The sequence below is a fragment of the Dicentrarchus labrax genome, unplaced genomic scaffold, assembly GCF_905237075.1.
Source record: "Dicentrarchus labrax unplaced genomic scaffold, dlabrax2021, whole genome shotgun sequence".
Taxonomy (NCBI): domain Eukaryota; kingdom Metazoa; phylum Chordata; class Actinopteri; family Moronidae; genus Dicentrarchus; species Dicentrarchus labrax.
Window position 1 is genome coordinate 11,640,867 of NW_026136710.1, and position 22,176 is coordinate 11,663,042.

The following is a 22,176-nucleotide window of genomic DNA, read 5'->3' on the forward strand; positions in this document are numbered from 1 at the left end:
AAGCCATTCACAGGCTCAGCATCACACAGTTGATTCAGCACCTTGCTAATAGCGCACACATTAACTGCAGCACAGAACAGAGGAGGAGTGCAGTAATGAGAGAGAGCCCTGCGTTTATTGCTTCTCAGTGTGTGTGTGTGTGTGTGTGTGTGTGTGTGTGTGTGTGTGTGTGTGTGGATGTGTGAGAGAACGTCTGTGTTGAGCAAATGTGCGCATGGTGCGTCTAATGTGTGTTTGTGAGAGAAAGAGAAATAGAGGCTGAGAGAGTGAGAGAGGGAGGCAGAGAGAGAGAGAGAGAGAGAGAGAGAGAGAGAGAGAGAGAGAGAGAGAGAGAGCGGACGTGTGTTAGTGAGAGCTGGGAGGAAGGATGGCTGCTCATGTTTGAATTGGCTCAAATGCTCAAAGGAAGAGTCAAGGCAAAAATTCAGCAGCAGAGGCAGAGAAACAGACGTCTCACTGGGGGACGCATCTTGTTCATCATTTGTGGGGACGCAGAAAAGATTTGGCAATGCCTGCTGAAGTGAAAGAGGTAAGTGTGTGGTGGAATGGCTCTATTTGCTCTGTACCCTCCCTCTTTTTTGCCTATCAGTTTTTTTTTCTTCCTGCAGAGAACTGTAGCCCTCCACAGCTTTGCATTCTGCCTCTGTCATGATGAATGAAGGTGGCATCAATCGCTTCACCTGCTTGCCTCTCACTGGTGTTCGGTGCAGTCTCCTTGTGTGCATGGGGACATGATGCTAACATCTTCATCAAGTGTGTGTGTGTGTGTGTGTGTGTGTGTGTGTGCGTGTGCGTGCATGCATGTCTGTGCATATGTTCAAATGCATAGGCAAGCTTATAAGGGGGATAATCTTTGATTGCATTATGAGGAGAGGTTGTCCCTCCAGGGGAAAAATGCTGCACACACTCTGGTAAGTGTATTGCCATGATGTCTCAGAGAGACATTAAATCTGACCATGCAGCATTTAACTATTTAAGGATCAGAGCATAACCAGGACTGAAAAGAGGCTGCAAATAGAAACTTTGAGAATGAATATTCTTCCTTCCTTCATTTTCACGGCTTGGTTACAAAAGAAGAAGAGTCTTTTAAATGCATGTCATTTCAGTGCCATTTTGATTCACAATGTACAGTGACACTGTAAATTTACAGTGAGCAATATGAGCATCACTGATTCAACAGATAGTGGAGGGCAGATGAGTTGTGACAAAGTTGTGACTAATGTCTTCTGACATCAGTGGGCTGATGTCATGTTTTATTATCCAGTGGAAGCATTACTCTTTCAGTCCCACAGTTTGATAAAGACAAACTGCCTGTTAAAACTAATTTATTCTCAAGTTTGATCACTACAAAATGACTTTGCCCCACTGATTTAATTGCAATTGAGAGTGCCCATTCTTCAAATCATCTTTTCTTTCTGAAGTGGATTTGTGACAAGTTTGAGTCATGGCTTGTGGCTGCTTTGCCCTTGAGCTGGTCACCAAAATCTGAACTCACTCAACATTAGATCAGACTCTCTGTCTCCCAAAATAATACCCCGACTGCAGCTGGCCTCAATACTGAGAGTTGACGGGAACAAGATGCTAATCATGTCATTCTGCCTCCTGCATCGCTGCACCTAACATCTATATACCATACCTTTCTTTTAAGCTAATTCAGATTCAGAACCATCATCTCGACCTATTTGGCTCTGTGAGCACACTTAGTTAGTGATGGTGCAGTGAGTTATTTAAATGAGCTTTGACTCACAGAGGCCTGGCCTTCCCTGGAGCTTGAATCAGACAGGGGACAGCACACAGGCCCCTGTCCAGCCTATTATCGTCCTCCAAATCCTTAATCAAGCTGTCTGTAGAGGACAGTCGTACCCCGTCTGTCTTTTGGCCAGGCGTTCATTTAACGCCGACTAACAATATCCAATCAACCTCCCCCAGAGGTGTTCAAGCCAGGATTGTCTCCCTGCTGCCAATTTCTCTTGTGTGACCCTTTCATCTCCTCGTCCCTCTGACACATTTTGTACATGGATACGAGCAGCTCTTGTGTTTGGTGAGGTGTTTGAAAAGCGAATCAAGCTCTCTCCCTCCACATTCAGTCAGCTGTTCACTGCAGCTTGATTTAATGCAGTGGAGTTGAGTTCTCAGCACTTGTTCGGTTTAATGCCGCAGCCTCAGAAAGAAGAGAGTTTTGGGAGATTTAACAGCTTATTTGGTTTTTTATCTCAGTACATCCTTCAGCATATTATGCCTGTGCCATTGAGTGTTACATATTCAGTGCGATTTTATGCATTTGTGTCATATTTCTTAAAATGAATATTGATTTAGAGAATGGATAGGTAACTCTGATAGTAAAATGGGCTATAAAAGGTACAGTAGGATTGATTTTCTACACAATAAAACCTTTTCATTAAACTCTCAAATGTTGTGATGGGTTGTTGTGGTATTGTTTGTCCTAGATCTTTAGAGAAATTCAACTGCTGCTCTCAGAAGGACTTCAATACTAAGAAAAGGTGTATCAGATAATCAGATATTGATTGAAATCATTAGAGCAGCAATGCAAATTTCTGTAGAAACACCAAAATGAATGTGAAGTTAGTGAGAAAATCAGCATGAAATGTGTTTACAGTCAAATACTGCCTCCAGTTCTTTCTCAGACCAAGATGCTGAATAATTAATGCACTCTGGTTAATGAAACCCATTTTGTTGAAAAGAAAAGAGAATTTAAGTTCTACTTGATATAAACAAGTGGAAATTACAGAAATATCCACATGTTGTACTAGAGCAGCAGCTGGGTTACTGATTTAAGCATCTTGGGTGGTAAATCTGGACTCGCACCAAATAGGCTAACTTAAATGACAATAACTGACAGCTGACATTCAGCCCCCACTACAGTGTTACTGTAAAAAAGGGGGCCTTTTTATACATGCTTACATAACACAATTGGGAATGTCAACATCTGTTTGGAGGGAATAATGCGAGAAATCTATGAAAGGAATTTCAAAATGCTCTTGGGTATATTGAAAAAATTGCAGATATAACCAATAATAACCAACATTTTTAACAGTTATTTTAGCCAATATAGAAACATACATTGTTTCATCTCATGTCTGATGTTCCCACCAGTCGAGTTGACCTACTAAACTGTAACTGAGATAACTGATGCAGATGCATAGTTCTGAAAAACACTGCTTTTCCCTGTCCTGATTCATTACAAAACACTATGACTGCTTGTGTTTCATTTTTATTACTTATTCTCCTCTTTTTTTGCACAGCAGTATGATCTGTGAAAACCTTCCTGCAAGATGTTTTCCCTGTCCGTTTTTGTACACAGAAGTATATCTGCTGCTTGAAATCATTAAAAAAAGTTTTAACAAATGCACAGAGAGTTGGGTGATTTATCAATTTTAATTTGGCTTGTAGGAAATTTAAAAAAGAATTAAGCCTGGAACTTCACGAATTGACAATTATGGCTAAAATAAATTAAACAACACTCAAGTGCACATATAATTAAAGAAGTAATCATGCATGCATAATGATTCTGATATATCAGGAATAATTTCTACTTGTTATACCAATAGCAATAGCAATAAAATGCTATTAACACATATAGGCTTACTTTAGCAATTATTCCGTGATAGAGATTAGCTGATATATTGTGCATTCTTGTCTGAAAACAAAGATATGATAGTGGAGAAACCCTACAACCACTTAATTAATCGAGTGGTAAATGGCATATCTCATCCATTAACTCTATATCTGTATTTTTGCTGTCTACATTTGATCACTGGCAGAACTGCTTCGAACCAGCATGAATATTTTTCCTATGGACAGATTGCCCAATTAGATTAGAGAGAAAATGTCTTGGATTTTCCAGAAAGATATTAATTTAATTTAGAAAATAAGTATTTATATTGGGATTTTTCAGCATGAATTCCACCGTTCATGTTTCAAATTATTCAAATTATGTTATAATGGAGCAGAAATGAGTTGAGCTCTCAACACCAACTCTGCTCACAACCCATCATCAAGAGCAGCTCACTTATCATCTGACAGCCTAATGACATGGTGTACTATCATGGTGTTGTATAATGTAAACATTATATGCATAATACACTCAAATGATGCTGCAGTGCCTTACTCATTTATGTCTGTGATCAGGAACAGAGTTCAGAGGGGCCCCCACCTCCACTATCTTTGTCCCAGGAGGCTAAAGAGGCGATTCTGGATAACCCGTCCACCAATGATGAACTGGACACACCCACCTCCATCGCCTCTGTGATGACCTCAACCAATGAGAGTTCAACGGAGACCGACACCCCGCTGCAGACTGACTCCGAGGTTCATGACTTTATCTTTGGTCACTGTCACCACCTGCTGACTCTCTGCAGTTTATCAGAGTTTTTGATTGTTTGGCCAAGACCACAGGCTATAAAAGGCCTAATGGTCACTACATAAAACGTTTTGTGGCCATTTTCTCAATTTCTTTACTAAAATACAAAAATGATAAAATATTAAGAGCCAGTAAAAGACACATGGGAATATATCTGGGATTTTTTTTTTAAATTTAGCTTTACATTTAATTTAATGTTAAAAAAAATATATATATATATTTTTTACTTATTTATCATTCAGTTCTACTTGAATTGTAAGCCTACAAAACCCATTTGTCACTCTGTAGATACTCTTGAAACTACCTCTGTAAAATTCCAACTTTTTATCTTACTTACCCTACTTTTTAGAATTCATTATCACCAAAATGTGTTTTAAGTAATATTGAAACATATGCACCCTAAAGGAAATGTTCCAGTAATTCACAACACATACACAAACAACAATCTCTTTTCACCTGAGGTACTTGTGAGTCTGGTCTCCTGAGACATCCATAAGAAACATCCATTACAGATACTTTGAAGTTCTCTCCAACAGACAGGACTATAACACTGAGTTTCAGTTGTACCGACAAGCAGAGAAAGAAATTGCCCTCTGGGGGAATGATACCATGAAATTTAATGCAATTAGGTTGTATTTCATTGAATTGCTACATATTTACATATTTTTGTGCTCAAAATAACAGGTTTTGCTCACACCCTCTCTATGAAGGAGGAGTTAAAATCAAAATCAATTTACTAAACCAGACAATTACATTTTCTGCAATTTACTCTGCTTCTAAACAGTGGCTGGACGTTAAGTTGTTTCATCAGAGTCCAATCTAAACTCATTTTCAACAAGGGGAATTCATTATTCTTTGGCAGGAAAGAAGAATTCATTATTTACTGGTGGCTCAGAAAGCCTGGGAAGTGCTGAAATGATGATGATTGATCATTGCTATGAGAAATGAGCTGGGGTGGGCTGCAGAGTTCAGATGAGCGATAAACACACACTGTAGGTAACAAAAACATGTTTGGTCTATTCCAAGTAAATTACAACCAAATAGTTCCTGCTCAAACTGCAAACACACCAATTTGGTGGCATTTAATCGGATATAGGAAATCTGAGACCTTTCAGAAAAATGGGATTTTAAAGACTAACAGAGAATCTGATTAGACTTTTGTACAGATAATAGTTGTGCTGCATCCTTGTAGGAATCCAAGGCTGTGGAACAAGAGGGCGAACAGACCCGCAGTGAGACCCAAGAATCCTCAGAAACACAGCAGGAAAACTTCCAGGCATCAGACACACCTGATCTCACATCGACTCCAGAGGTTCAAGATGACACTCCCACTGAGCAACCTATTCCTGAAGCAAACACTGAACCCTCTGAGTCTGTTGCACCAACCACAACAACCACAACAACCACAACAACCACCACACACCCACAACCTGAGGTGGTACTGCAGTCTGGGGAGCCTCAGCCAGTGAATCCAGAGAGGCAGAGCAGAGTGTACACCCTCCCTGAAAGCTACAGAGGCATTGGGGGTGACTTATGTGCAGGGTATGGAAGCCTGTCCCGTGGCTCTCTCCACAGCTACTGGCCCGCCAAGAACTTCCAGCCAGGGGCTCACTACACCTTACCCTTCCTCAGGGACAGCTACGCTCCCGCAGGCCTCAGCAGCCAGACAGAGGAGGACGGTCTCAGCGAACGGGGAGAAAACCCTCTGGACATGAAGACTGACCACCCAGCTGCCAGTTACCCAACACTGGGGGGAATCCACCAGTTCAGGCCAATTACCACCATGGAGCTCCTCAGAGAGCCCTCCAGAACCAGGTAAGAGGACGGTACATTAGATCAAACTTTATTGATTCCACAGGGGAAACTATGTAAATGGGTTTCAAGCACTCTTGGGGTGCCTGTATAAAAATGTACACATTGAAAGGGTGTTGGGAAAGTGAATTGGTAAAATGTATATGTTGCTTTGTCACACAGTCACTAAAGTACACAAAAAATATTAGTTTTAAAATGTATCTCGATGCAAAATGATGATTACCCTGCAGTTTGAGATGTGTCAATATCAATATGGTCCCCGATAATGAGTTCACCTTTAATGAAGGCTACGAGACAGCCACTAGAAAGTCAATTCACCTTTGACATTAACAGCACGAATAAACTTAATATGTGAGGCAAATATGACCAAATGCCTGACACTGAGCTAATTTACCTGGTTTTCAACAGTTTGACAGGATTTTATTAATTTTATTCCATCAGTTATATTTTATACAAAATAACTTATGAATGTCAGTGATATGGTGTTCTTCTTAAAGCTTTGATTAATGGGCGCAAAATCTACAAAAACTATAATGCAAAAACATCTAAACATCAATGTTTTTCATGCACAGTCTCAAATTTGCCAAATAATCAAACTGAATTGTCATTTTGTTTTTAAAACTGAGATTTAGACAGACATTTAGAGGTCTGGCACAAGGGTAATAGATATAGATAGAACAATAATGTAAGGACAGCAAATGAGTATATGTGTGTATTGCTATATATTGCCACAGTAACAAATCAACACTCACAGTGGACCTACTGTGATAATAATATAAATTCAACTTTGTAGCTGCACACCCAGTAGTTGCCTCTATCCTGTTCCTGTAAGTCAGCCTGGACAATAGAAAGACAGATGGACAGCAGTTAAGAAGCAGCTGGTTTCAATCAGGAATGGCAGCCTGCTGCAAAGTCGATAAATAAGGAGGTTTCACCTGTTATTGCCTGCCAGAAGCTTTTCCTTAGCCCATATAAAGTGACAGAGCTGTTTACAAAAGATACAAGCAACTCACTTATGCTGTTAAACTCACTGGAGCCCAGTCTATTAGACACAGAAATGTCATTCAACCTGTTGAATGCAAAAGGAGTAGTTTGACCTTTTTGGGAAATATGCTTATTCACTTTGTGGCTGATAATTAGATGAGAAGATGGAGATACCAAACTCATACTTGTCTGTTAAATGCAAGGCTATAACCAGGAGATGGTTAGCATAGCTTAGCATGAAGACTGGAAGTAAAGGAAAACAGCTAGCTTGGCTCAGATAACATAACATAACATTAAAAAAAAAAAAAAGTGTCCTGATCCCAACATGCATGCATGGCTTTCCCTATCCTTTCAGAGGTGGCTATGATGATGCCTTCATGGCCCAGCTGGAGGGGAACCTGAATCCTTTCTTCCAGGCCATGTGTCGAGCACAGACCCTGCAGTTCCCCCACAAGCGCAGTAGCATGGTCAGCCTGGATAGCATCCGTAGAGACCCACGCTGGAGAGACCCCAACCTGCACGAGGTGATCTCGATGCTCAGCCACCCTATGGACCCAGTCAAGTCCAATGCTGCCGCCTATTTGCAGCACCTGTGTTATGAGAATGACCGCATCAAGCAGGAGGTGCGCCAGCTGAATGGGGTACCGATGTTGGTGGAATTACTGGACCACCCTAAAGCTGAGGTCCACCGCAAGGCCTGTGGTGCTTTGCGCAACATATCCTACGGAAAAGACCACAATAACAAAATGGCCATCAAAAACTGTGATGGCATCCAAGCTTTAGTCAGGCTACTGAGGAAGTGTAGCAGCATGGAGGTCAAGGAGTTAGCCACAGGTACAGCTCAATTCCTGATCCCTTGGAGCCATAACCTGCAACCCTTCATTTTAGTTCTACAGATTTTGTATTCCTTCCCCTGCAGGCACTCTTTGGAACCTCTCCTCACATGAGCCACTGAAGATGATGGTAATCAACATTGGGCTTCAAACGCTGACTGACGAGATCATCATTCCACACTCCGGCTGGAGGAAAGACTCAGTCGATCCCTCCAAACTGCTGAGTGCTGAGTGGACCACAGTCTTCAAGAACACCTCTGGATGTCTGAGGTACGTTGGCTGCTTGTCATGGAACAAATGACAACAGTGATGGACCACACGATTTCACGCAGATTTGATAACAAAGTTGTTTCTGCAGGAACGTCAGCTCAGATGGGGCAGATGCTCGACAGAGGTTGAGGGAGTGTGAGGGGCTGGTGGACGCGCTCCTTCATGCCCTTCAGTCAGCTGTTGTCAACAAGGACACTGACAATAAGGTCACTATATAATATAATATGATTTGTAGTGGCTTTAGGTCAGAAGAAAATATTACTTTTGTGAAGAGCAGTAATTTTCTTTCCCTGATTGAGCATAAAAAAATAATAGCCTATATACAATTGCATTTGATTCAGATGTTTTAATGTGAGTCATCAATTGACATTTCTTCAGAGTTTCAACAGAACAAAAAGCAATATTATTATTCTGAAAAGGGAACAGAAGAATTAGTGTAAACACAAATAACTCCTATTGCACTTTCTGTACAGCATCTTTGATTGATGTATTCTGTAATTGTCTTCCATTTAGTCAGTGGAGAACTGCGTCTGCATCCTACGAAACCTGTCCTATCATGTTCACAAAGAAATACCAGGAATGGACCGATTTCAGGAACCCCATGCCAATCATCTGATGAGGTCAGTGGGGCACCAGAAGAAGAAGAATGATCCTGACTGTTTTGGAGGGAAAAGACCCAAAGGTTGGTCGGCCATCATACATGATGACGTCACAATTATCATTCCATCTCTCAGGTTGATTCATTGGACAAATCAAAGCACATGTGTTGGGACACCTCCTGTATCTTGGTGTTTCTCTAGATACCTGCAACAACTAAAACCCCTATTTTTCAATAGGATCTATTTTCTTAATTTACACTTAGTTTACAGTTCATAGTCTACCAGTGTCCCTGTAATCCAACCATTTTCTTAGTTTGAAATTTGCTTTCAGTGTGTCGTGGCTTTGAGCATAGGTTTTACTTTTCTTGCCCCCTTTTATGCCAATGAGAGCCTGATTATTTCATAACCCCTACGCATGCAGGGGCTGATGATAAATTTTACTCTGCGGGTGGAGTGCCAGGTTCCAAAATTGAAAAAGCTTGTTTATACTTTGTGACGTCAGTTATATGATTTTTACACAATGCAACTAATGTAACAAGCAAGAAGGTTGTTTAACTGTGAAAAATATTCTGTAGTGACGCATAACTCATTTGAATAACAATGTGAATTACAGCTGATATACGATAATTAATAGGCTGCAGCAGTCTGCGCTGCCGGAAAAGACTTAATGGAGAAACAATAGGGTTAGAGTTAATTGTAATTTAAAGTTTTATGGCGTTTGACCATTGCTAACCTTTCAACTAATTGCTCAAAATTGACAAATGCCACTGTCAGTTCATCAGTGTCTCACCACATGGAGGTGCTCTGTGTTTTCTGCTTCTGTGTCACAATCTTATCTTTGACGTTCTTTCTTATTTTCCCTTCGGCTGTATTCATCAGAGGAGTGGTTCAGTCAAGGTCAGTCTACCAGTTACTCCTGATTATTTTCTTGGCAGTATTTATTGTGATTTGATACCACATCAAATTTGCTGACATTATCTCTTGGTGCGCTGGTGTTTGTGTTTGTGTGCATGTATGTGTCTGTGATGTACAGGTTGGAAAAATGGATTTATGGACAGAAAATACGGTACATTGGATTTACCAAAACGTACAGAACAAATGAAAGGTATATACTTGAAAAACATAATGACAACTTCACATAAAACATTTAAAATACAAACATAAATTGAACACTGAATTCTGACTACAGTATGTGACATTTAGAAATAAGTGGGCTAAACATTAGGCTTACTAATACATTAGAAGTAGATACATATATCATATATCACTATCATAGTGCAGCGCTATAATCAAGTATTAGTTTTCTGTATTATGTTATATGCTTTGTATGCATGACGTTGGCATGGCCTGAAAGATAATTAATTTAAATTCAAAGCCACACTTCAGCACCTGCACCACTCGAGGAGACTTTCATTACTAAAACAAAATGACCCATCAAGTGAAAGACTGATAACATTTTTATCGGACAGAATCTAGAGGAGGAACATTTCCTCTGCAAGAACTGGAATTTGCTCAAGATACTGCATGACCCATGGACACTGATTATTTGGTACATTTCGTGTAACCTTATGGCTGTTTTTAGTCATGAATGCCGTCTGCATATAGAAAACGTGGCAAAAAATATCACAATTGCACTGTAAGGCTGAATACTGTACATGCTGCTGTTAGAACAGAGATCAGAGCTAAGCTGATGCCACCCACACTCCAGCCAGTGAATGCAAATCAGTATGACAAGCATGTTATGGTCCCAGGTCAGCTTTATACTACTTGTCAGCCATCCAGCAGCCTCCACTGGCTGAGTACAAAAAATCTCTGCAGGAGTCTGACAGAGTTACAATTTTCTTGCATAGAGAGTTTAATTAAATTAATCTATATATTTTTCTACTGACCTACCCACCTACTGACTTAAACTAACATAGAAAGAAGAAATTGTGGAACAATGTTATCATATTTACATTTATATTAAGTTATTAATGACACTGATAATAAGCCACTGATGGTCACGCAGGCATTTTGCCATTGCTTCACTGTCATCCCTGACTTTCTCTGCCTTTCTGTAAAAGGGTTGGAGCTGCTGTACCAGCCAGAGGTGGTGAGGCTCTACCTCTCTCTTCTCACCTGCAGTCACAACCACAACACCCTGGAGGCGGCCGCAGGAGCACTGCAGAACCTTGCTGCGGGACACTGGGCTGTGAGTGGATGAAATTGCTAGCTATTTCCTACACTAATGACATTACACAGGGGTTGTGATAGTGGAGTGTATTCCAAACACAAAAATGTCTCTATAAGGTTGGACATTGGAGCATTAAACTTTAAACTGATGCAGTTATCAAGTGACTTTTTGGCCCATTCACGGTATACTCATATGTATTCACAGTAGATCGCCATGGCTGTACATGCCCAGAGCTTTTTCTTCGCTGGTTGGGTTGTGATTCTGAGTGAAAAAGAGGGAGATGTGGGGTTGATCATTTTAATCTAGCTGAACTCTTTAGATTGATTTGTCAGCAGCCTGTATGATCAAAAATCACTTTTACTGATATGTCCCCAAGCAGATCCATAGGCCTGTCAAATAATGTGCTTTGCCAAGATATACAGTGCAATGAATGTCACTATAATTTAAGATCAATGCTAAGGCCGCACTCAGATTAAAGAAGTGTTAAAAGCCGTGGCAATTTATTTCCATAGTGTAGTTTTGGTGAGATGAGTGGTTTTGTAAAGGGAAAATTATGAAAGGGAGCCCCAAAAGCAAAATCTCACAGAAAATGCTAGTGCTGACATCACTCTGCTCTCATATAATTTGTGTTTGCTCTTGTAGTGGTCCAGCTACATCCGGGCCACAGTGAGAAAAGAGAAAGGGCTGCCTATTCTGGTGGAGCTGCTGCGTTCAGATGTGGACAAAGTGGTGCGAGCTGTGGCTATCGCTCTTCGCAACCTGGCGATGGACCGAAGGAATAAAGACCTAATAGGTACAAGCTTGGAACTCTCATCTACATACACATGGCCCTATACACCTGGACACTCGCACTAACTTTGCTATGTTGTTACAGGGAGCTATGCTTTGAGGGACCTTGTCGGTAACCTGCCATGTGGGCAGCAGCACCCAGCGAAGAATCTTGAAGGGGATACAGTAGTGTCTATTCTGAACACTATCCATGAGATCATCACAGATAGCCCAGAGAATGCCCGAGCCCTCATACAGGGTCATGCTGTGCAGAAACTGGTGGCCATCAACAAGTCAAGGTACTTTTAAGTAAAATAAAGTCTTTCAAATAAAGTGTTAACATTCATACCTTTAGACAAATGTTTAAATATGTACTGCATTCCAAACCAAAAACAGTGAATAGCTAAATTGGTCAAATAATAATAGTACAGCTTGCTAAACTTTCAGGCTGTAATTTCAAAGTCAAAAGTCTCAGATATTGTCCTGTCAAATAAGATGGAAGATGCACCTTTCTGTTAACTGGTTTACATTTATGTTACATACAGTTAACCTGTATACATTAGGTTTGCATCTTATTGATAATCTGTATAATCCATACATTTGTATATATTTGCTCTAGAGATATTTGCACTCTATCCTACTTTGCACTGCAACTGCTGCACAGAGATTTCCCTTGGGATAAATAAAGTTCTTAGTTCAATAAATTGTATCTTAGGAGGAAACTGTATTGGTTTTATAGTATTTGTTGCTGTGACTGCTTAATATCTGTTTATACTTCTGACACAGCCTCAGTGCAACTGCTCATGATATTATAAACATCATATCCCAGGGCAGTCAAAAATGGAATTTAATCATCGGGACAGTATTGTCTCACAGCGGTCTTCTGTTGTTTACCACACTGTCTAATGATTTGTTGTCAGCCAATCAGCACGGGAGACCAAGGCAGCTTCCCATGTCCTCCAGACAATATGGTCCTACAAGGACCTGAGAAACACTCTGAACAAGGCAGGTTGGAACAAGGGCCACTTCAAGGTATTTGTTACTTTTTGTTGGCCAATAACAAAAACAGAGTCAGCATACATAATAAACTAAATAAAGCCTCTTTTATTTTGTGGCATGACTATACAAACCCCTTTTTGTCTGGTAGTATTAATATGTGTCAAGACATAACGTAGTTGTCAAACATGTAAAAGGAAAAAAAACAAACAACATAAAGTCAACTGTGAAATCTGTGTTTTGTCAGATAAAAAGGGAAGTGAGGACAGTGAAATGGAATAAATAAATTTAAGCTTATAGTCTCCTGTTGCATCCAAAACAGGATGTGTTACTGTCCAAGACTGAGTGCAACTCAGTCTAATCAAAACCAATGTAATGCCCTTCTGTAAAATTAGAAGGGGAAAGCATAAAATTCAGGTTGTCATCCATTAACATAATCCTTTTTGTCTTTCAAAGCCAACAACTACCGGAGTGACTAAAAAATCCAAGAGTGGAAAGCAAGGCAGCGATGACATCACCTTGCCTCTCATGGACAAAAACCAAGGTCAGCAAAGCATTTCATGCATTCCGTCAGCAAAATGTTATTAAACCATCATCTAAATGAGAAGAGTGTCCTCTAGCTCAGGGAGAGAGAAAAAATATGCTTTTAAACATACTGTGGTTTTTGTTACGTCAGGGACAAAGAAATAGGCATTTACAGTCCCAGACCATATTCTTCTGAAACATAGCCTTGAACCAATGATGTGCTGCCAAGGTTATCAGTGCACAGACTTGGCTTATTAGCCTGAACAGTCTCTCCCAGAGGCAGGGCAGGCTCACGCATCACCAGTCACATTTCGTTTGAACGCTATTCCAAAAGGGCACCCACTTTCCCACGTCAAGAGCGACCTCTAGCTTCCCACTGAAACAGGGATTTTCTCTTAAGGCTTCCTTATGAATTATAAACACAACTTAAATACACTTTGAAATATAAATTTGGAGGGAATAGATATAAACTACTTTCAACGAATTATTTCATTGCTTTTGCCCGTTTCTCTCTCTGATGTTGAAGTCAAAATGAATGGATGTATCCTTCTGGAAACGTGATTCACTTAAAAGGGCAATAGGTGCCCAGGCCTGCAGTATACACCCTCAAAGTCAAAACAAGTGGTTCTATATCGATGCTTTTGAACAGCTTCTTTGACTGGCCTGTTCTGCAAAAGTATTGTTGGTGTAGGGTTGATAGGCTCCTGTAGACAGTAACAGTAAAATATGTTGCATATTTGTAATTGTATTGCTGAAGTAGTGAAGTGTTTCAAAAATGAGTGTTTGGAGGTAAATGGTTAAATATACTACCTCATCTACACAGTACAGGAAACTTCGTCTTTAGGTCAGTAGTAGTATAAAAACAAAGAAAAAGAAAAGAAAAAAAGTAAGGACACAAAGACACAGATACAAAGACATTCAGGCTAAAATTGAGCTACATTTATTAACTGCAAGTTACAGTTTTGTCAACTGCTGACTAATGTATTTTGAAGTGACACATAAACTTACACTTAAATGTAACCCAAACAGCATCCAGCTTACAGTCTTACTGGTATGGTTAATGTTTAACTGACATGTAACTGATAATATAATATATTAATACTTTTGTGGCAAAAGGTTCTTTGATTTGGATAATAGAACCCTGATTCGTTATTGAGCCATTTAAGGAGTGAATAGTTTTATTCTAAAATGATTGCACTCACAGTTTCCAATAGTAGGTTACCTTAAAGAGCAGACTGGTGGACAAAGGTTTCCCTATAAACTGATTTACATCTGTTATTTTTCTCTTTTAATGCATTTGAAAGACTTCCCTTTATCTTACATCTATGATTTATAATATGATTGTAATTTTCCTTTGCAGATGTGTATTCCAGCTTAGAGCCAAATGATAGAGTTGGAGAAGGAAAAGGGCCTGTTGTTGAAAGAGACACTCTCCAGGTAATCTACCACTTGAATGCACTGAATGCATTTAAACCTAGTATGGAGGATAAGCAGATGTTGTTATAGTTTTGTTTTACAGGATTTAATTTAAAATGATTACTTTCTTGTGACTTGTGTTTGCATCTGTCAGTACTTTTAATACAAAGTGACTAACACCGGCGGTTTGCATATTTCTTGTCCTAGGCGATAAGTGAGAGAAAACACTTCATCAGAGCTGGCAGGCCTGCAGTGGGCCTCATGGATAACAAACCTCCACCGCTGGACTCCTGGGTGTAAACATGACAACACGGCCAGTAAAGCCAGTTAAATCCTGTAGAGACACTTTCCATTGGTGAAATACGGATTTGTGCCATTTGCTCATTCTTGTACAGACAGAGAAACACATTCAGTAAAAAAGAATTTCCTTTGTTTACAGGAAATAATGTGCCAAACATTTACATGTATTTATAATGGAGATTATTTGGAAATAGATTTGATGGATTTTGTCGTTTAGGATGATACTGTCTGTCTGAAGCTCATGATGTATGACATCTCAAATAGCCTAAATATGCAAGAATCATGACTCCAAAGAATATATAACATATACAGTTTGAATTTTATTGCTACACAAATATGAGATCATTTATAATACTTCCAGTTTGTCAAGCTATTAAGGCCTAAAGTGACATGTGGATCCGTCTATCCCCATGGGTTCTGGGGTGAATTCTGATATGAAATAATTTGAATAATATTTTAGGTCAGTGTTTGAGATAATTAGGATTATGGCTGCTGTCAGCCTAGTCATCAAAAACATTCAAATTTTTTGGAATTCAGTTTATTCTTGACAAACCTGCCATCAGACTTGACTGTGCGGTCATTGGAAAATCCTCTCTATTCCATTTGTTTTCATGATAGGCAAAATGGGATTGTAAATGTGTAACAAAGGACTGTTAATATTCTAAATGAAGGTATTTATATTGTAATATTTATTGTAATACCCATGTTATTAATTAAAAGTTGTTGCTGTGTATTAGCCAATACTGATAAGTGAACCTACATTCAATACAACTCTGCTTTGCAGTGGTCCTTTTTGCATTGCGATGTTGAATGACAAATGAAAATAAATGATGTGCATAATTTCATAATTTTCATTTTTATTTGTATTCTCTTTTTGTATTACAGATGAAGTTTATGTCCTCATCCAATTGATCAGTGAGTACCCTTTAAGCAGCTCGCCAGTTAAACAACTCCAATTGTATGTGCTCTGAACAGGCTTGAATTATTAGATACAAAAAGTGACTTGTGGATATTCCTCTTTCAACTTTCTTAGGGTCAAAACAGCATTTATGTTGTACTACTAGTCACACTGTGCAGGGTACACACAGGGTACAAAACAATGAACTCCCCCTGTATAAGGACTTGAACTTTAAAGTGGCTTAATCACGATTACAAACACAACTACAAAGGTGGGTCATATTAGGCTGAATGCCAGTTAGTAGCATTTGTCAGCTGTAAAAGAGGTCTGGCACTCAGTACAATGATATGCAAGATTTAAAACCACTAGCCACATCTGTGCCTACTGACTGATATGTAGAATTACATTAAAAAATATACAAAATTTTAACTTTTATGCACTGATTGAATATTTCATAAATCATAGAGTTGCCGAAAAGTGATTTTTAAAAATATTGGGTTTACACTTCTCACTTTATGCATCTAGTGATTAAACAGTGACCCAGTAATGGATTTTCAGTAATTCATTTAAACAGAATAGCAATGAACACAACACATTAAACTGTCAAGACATTCACATTCACATAACCTCATATCCACAGTAGCCTTGAACAGTGATTATGAACTTCTGAACTTGCATGTTGCACACAGGCACTGAGAGGGCTAAAATGTGTCGGCATTAGTCATGTTTCCTCCTGCAGGCTGCAGAGCCCACTTGCATAAGTGGTGGCATTTAAGATACACGTGTGTACTGTGGGTTCATATGTCCACATATATCTGCATGTTATTTCTTATATACAGTGATGATTCGATTGGCTGAAATGTATAATGTCGTAGATAGGTTTGTTTTAGGTCACAATGATCTAAAATATTTTTTTAAAAATTAGTTTCATTACTTTTCATTTGAAATTATAGTAATGATTACATATGTGAGGTGTCAGAAAGCCACTATTAGAAAACAAAACCAGTAATTAGTTAAAAGCATATGCAAATGAGATATTCACAACCTGATTAAAAATGTTAATTCAATTTAATATGGAAGAGGCAGAGGTACAGATATTGAGTCTTCACTGGCCTCTTGGGGAGATTGCTAAGCATAAATTAACAATATTGTTAATTGTTAATTGATTTTCTGAATTAGACAGGAAAGTAGAACACACAACATAATTTCCATGCTTAATCTGTCCCACATTTTTGGAGAACTCAATTGCAATGACTTCCTTATCTCTTCCTTATCAGCATGGTGCAGCATATAGCAGCTCATAAATCAACTGTCATGTCAATCTAAAGTCACTAGGGCAAGTGTTGTCAGAGAAAAGCATACATCAAAATTAATATCAGAGGAAATTATGGATAGCCATAAATTCCTGACGGGGAGAGAGAGAGAGAGAGAGAGAGGAGGGCCGAGCAGGTCCTTGGTGACATCTCCAAACATGTCAGCACAGCACATTGGACAGCACAGCCCTGCCCTCAGAACCAAACCACAAGATCAACAAGGGCAAAGCTGTTTTCTCATTGCCCCCCACAGCAATCTGTTGTCCTTTAATGAAGGACAGTCCTTCCTCGAAAGGTTAATCTGGTTACAGGTATCCACTCTAAAGGATCCATCACATCTTCTCATCTGATACTGAATCTTTGGATTTAAACCTGCTACACTCCAACTATGACCGTTTCAGTCTTCTCCAACGGTGGGTTTATCCGCTCTCTGAATGTCGTACTTCTGATGTTGACTGGTTTGAGCTTGAGCAGTCCCATCAGGTCTCCTGACAACCATCACAGGGCATCAGTCGGTAGGGGTGTGGGTGATAATCCGCTACTTGATGCACAGGACTTTCTGAGCCATTTTCTGTCCACAATGAACCTCACAGAGCTGAGGCCCCAGCCTAGGCCCCTCGCTGCCCGTGAGGAGACACCAGAGTACATGCTGGAGCTGTACAACCGATTTGCCCATGACCACACTGCTGTGCCCTCGGCCAACATTGTGCGCAGTTTCAAGAATGAAGGTACAAACTTGATTTTGTTTAATGCCACAACAATCACAGAAAATGTATATAATGCATAAACATTTTTCAACTTTGTATTATTTTTAAAATAACACATAAAACAGATTTGAAGGATTAGCTTTCAGATCACTGGGACCATGTTTAACATTCTACTAATTTAATGTTTTAAAATATTTGACTACTTTTATTTATGGAAGTCAATATTCTGTAAGTCTGGAAGTTGTCAATTGTTTTCATTGAAACTATGAAACTGCACTTGAATAAAGCCTACAATTTAAACTAACCAAACACATCTATAATAGAAACTGTGTATTTAATACAAGGGTACATTTTAATATTGTATCGAGTTCAACTTGAGATGTGACCACAGAAACATACAAAATGCACTGAGGCACACTTATTGATATTTTGATTTCAGATTCCTCCCCATACAGTATAACAGCCAGGGGTGTAAGGATACATCCTCTGCTGTTCAACATCTCAATGCGCCACCATGAGCACATAACAATAGCTGAGCTTCGCCTTTTCACACTGGTCCAGAAAGCCCAAAGACCATATGCTGGCATTGACTGCAAGGTGACCATCTACAAAATACATGAGGGCCTTGTTTGGACAAAAGAGGTGGGGAAAGAAGGGAGAAGGAGGGCTAAAGAGGAGGTGGTGGAGATGAAGGATTTGGAGGAACTGGTGACAAAGCATATCCATGCCAAAGATAACAGCTGGGTGTCATTTGACCTGACTCATGTGGTTACACTCTGGCTGAAGTCAGGGTGTACAACTCACAGACTGGAGGTTCATATTGCAAGCCTGGAGTCAGAGGAGGAAGGGGCCACACAAGAGGAGGGCGGGAGGTTGGTTGAGATTGATATCGACAGGAGCTTGGAGGGGAAACACAATGCAGTGATGATTGTATTCTCAGATGATCAGAGCAGAGACCACAAACAGGATAAGCAAGAGCTCAACCAGATGATTGAACATGAGAATGACCTTCCTGAAAACATGAGCCAGCAAGCTTTCTGGGGGCATGTTAATCACAACACTGGCCGTGCTAACCAGGACAGGCTGGACCAACAGTCTCTCACACAACTGCAGTCCAACCTTATCTATGACACACCTCCCCGAATCCGTCGCAATGTTAAGAGCGAGCCATGCAAGAGGACCCCGCTCTTTGTGGATTTTAAAGACATTGGCTGGGATACGTGGATCATTCAGCCTCTGGGCTATGAGGCATATGAGTGCAACGGCGTGTGTAACCCACCTATGACCTCCGAGGTCTCGCCTACCAAACATGCCATAGTGCAGACACTGCTGAGTGTTAAGAGTCCAGAGAAGGCATCGCGTGCCTGCTGTGTACCCACTAAGTTGGAGCCGATCTCACTCCTTTATCATGATAACGGGGTGATCACTTTCAACCACAAGTATGAGGGAATGGTGGTGGCAGAGTGTGGCTGTAGATAGTCCTTAAAGTGATGCTATTACACAGAGATAGAGACTGTGCACTGATGGAGCCAAAGAAATGATGATCATCTCAGAAACATCTATCTATCTATCTATCTATCTATCTATCTATCTATCTATCTATCTATCTATCTATCTATCTATCTATCTATCTATCTATCTATCCATCCATCCATCCATCCATCCATCCATCCATCCATCCATCCATCCATCCATCCATCCATCCACAGTATCTAAGATCTCATACAGTGGTGTGTAAAAACACGAGTCTAGACTTAGTTGTAAATTAGGGATGGACACAAATCTGTGCTACATGATGTATATTTGTAATTGTATAAAGGTAAATCAGTTATTATTATTTTACTGTAGAGTACAATGCTTTCAAGGTTATGCTGCAAATCCCTTTAAACACTCTGTTGTGATTTATTATTATAATATTTTGCAGATTTTTGTATTTTAGAATGTTTTTGGGGGAAGTTCCACAATTAATTGTAAATGACAGTAACAGGTCATATTTTTGCAAATATGGCAGCAGTGCCATGTGACACAGTGACAGTCAAAACAAGACCTCTTGATAAATATTCCTCTTCAACCATCTTCAGATGAAGTGAGCTCTATGTCATTAAGGGCGAGTCAAAAGGTTAAATACTTCCGCATTTACAATACCAGCCGTCTGAATAATTTGGAAAAAATGTATTTGAGATTTAAGTACATAAAATGTACCCTGAGTGCAAAGTTTCAAGGTACAGAATCTAACAAAAGTGAGGTTTCGCACTGCTGGCTCACTTTTCATCACAGACCTTTCTCCCTTTTTCCATCTACATTTTGTTCTGGCAGAAATTATTCCTGAAGTTGAGAAGCTCCAGCTTATCTAAACTGAAATGTTCTTTCAAAAGAAAGGGTAGGCTACCAGATTACAATGATTTGCACTACCATTAGTATGCTGTATGTTTTTTCAAATATGAAAATCTCTTAAATTCAGCTGTAATTGAATCATAGTCTTGCCAAATTGCTTAGTAGATATAGATATACATGCTGCAGATTTGTAAATGGTATGATTTGTTTCTGTGCCCTATGGCATGTTGGAGCCACTGAAATGATTTAACGAATGTGACATTTTTCCTCTTATTTGCTTGCCAAGCTTGCAGAAAAGATATGTTTTCGATGGCTTTTGACCAGGAGAGGATTTTCACGGTGTCTTGGAGCTCTTTGGGGCTTCTTGTCTGAAAAATGCACAATTTCTCTTACCCAACATTGCTGTCAACTGCTGTGAAATCTTTCTTTATGCCCATTCATATCCTGCTTTTGGTTCTCACACCAACATTAATCTTATTATGGTTGTTAAAATAAAACATCTGAAAACAAATATATTCATTGACCAATTTTTCATCTCTTGTACACACTGTTTTATTGTCAGGTAATCACTGCACTCCCCAACCTAACAACCTTAATCCCCATCCCTCTAGCGTCACATGCCTGGCGGGCCTCTCTCTGCCGGCTTCCATGCCATAGTGATAACGAGGTGTCAGAGCCTGGAGTCTTGTAGACCGTCACTCAGGATGAGACGCCACTCCAAGTGGCAGCATTTGTGAGAAGGTGGTGTCAGATTCCTGGTATCCAACGCCAACAAGCTCTATTGACAATCCTGCCATCAGGTTGCTTGGTGCCCTCTGAACCCTCCCACTTCCTTTTTCTGACACGGGCATGCGGACGCCCTTATCAAGGCCACAGCAACAGTACAAATGGAAAAAATACATGTCACATCATCACCTAGCTTCTGCTGTTAACAGTCGGAAGCAGATAACATAATGGAATAACACTGTGGAACTTTCTAACTTAATGGGATCCTCGCTCGGCACACAGATTTACATAGGCCAAGTGTGCAGGGCAGAGATATCGACTGGCAGTGAACAAATTGATTTCTCAGTGTGAGGCTTATTTAAAACTATAATAAAGGTTTAATATGTAGAAAATATCCCTAAAAAAGCAATATGCATTACATTAATCATGTATTTAATTTCATTATAAAGCCAAGACCCGCATGATTGATATTTTCTTTTTGACAAAAAAACAGCATTCTCTCCTAAATATATTAAAATAATATAGCAAATGTAACAAAATACTAAAAAATATGCAGACTGTGGGAGCTGCTCTAGGCAGGTGAAAATTATGCTGATAACTATAAAAATTGGTGTGTGTTCTGTCTCCCAAAATTGACATATTGTTTCTACAGTATTTGATTTTGTCCTTTATGAAAAAGTTTGAAGACTCTCATCTGCTGTCCAAAAATCTCTTTTGAAGAAGTCCACACCAGTCCAAAACATAACTCTCACTTCATCAGACAGGTCTTAAAGAATTGGTGTAAAGTGGCTACTGGGTAGGTTGTTTGCACCCCTGAATTAATGTGCGGTAATATATGTTGATTTTCTGTTTGTTTTGTCAGCTTCAACACTCTTCACTATATTCAATATGTGTTCTTGACAGTTCATCATGTTCTTTTGTACTGGCTTTAATTTTATACACCCACTGTTTAAAAAAAGCTTAAGTAAAAATGAATTACTACATTACATTACTCCTCTAAAATAGCTAACTACATTACATATCTTTCTGTTTATTTTCCTACTGTAAATGTTTTTTTTTATGAAATACATAAACAAAATTTGATTGGTTCTCCAAAACCTTAATTTACACTTCACACCGAAACAGCTGCTTTTAAAATGGT

General features: G+C 39.5%; 2 protein-coding genes across 3 annotated transcripts; both read left to right on the top strand.

The window, feature by feature from the left end:
- Positions 1–106: 106 nt before the first annotated feature.
- arvcfa (ARVCF delta catenin family member a) lies at positions 107–15,888 on the top strand. 2 transcript variants are annotated; one of them, XM_051412773.1, is made up of 16 exons: positions 107–529; positions 4,150–4,329; positions 5,574–6,196; positions 7,533–8,011; positions 8,097–8,280; positions 8,369–8,486; positions 8,794–8,962; positions 9,759–9,776; positions 9,913–9,984; positions 10,943–11,070; positions 11,695–11,845; positions 11,927–12,119; positions 12,741–12,852; positions 13,273–13,360; positions 14,702–14,778; positions 14,965–15,888. In XM_051412773.1, exons 1-16 carry the CDS (start codon positions 509–511, stop codon positions 15,055–15,057), a joined length of 2,706 nt encoding a protein of 901 aa, XP_051268733.1. In that variant the 5' UTR covers positions 107–508; the 3' UTR covers positions 15,058–15,888. The 2 variants fall into 2 exon arrangements, with proteins under 2 accessions (XP_051268733.1, XP_051268734.1); XM_051412774.1 differs by lacking the exon at positions 9,913–9,984.
- Positions 15,889–16,973: 1,085 nt separating this feature from the next.
- LOC127370597 (bone morphogenetic protein 10-like) lies at positions 16,974–20,820 on the top strand. The gene is made up of 2 exons (XM_051412807.1): positions 16,974–17,996; positions 18,415–20,820. The coding sequence occupies exons 1-2, from the start codon at positions 17,657–17,659 to the stop codon at positions 19,452–19,454; spliced, it is 1,380 nt and encodes a 459-aa protein (XP_051268767.1). The 5' UTR covers positions 16,974–17,656; the 3' UTR covers positions 19,455–20,820.
- The last annotated feature ends 1,356 nt before the right edge of the window (positions 20,821–22,176 follow it).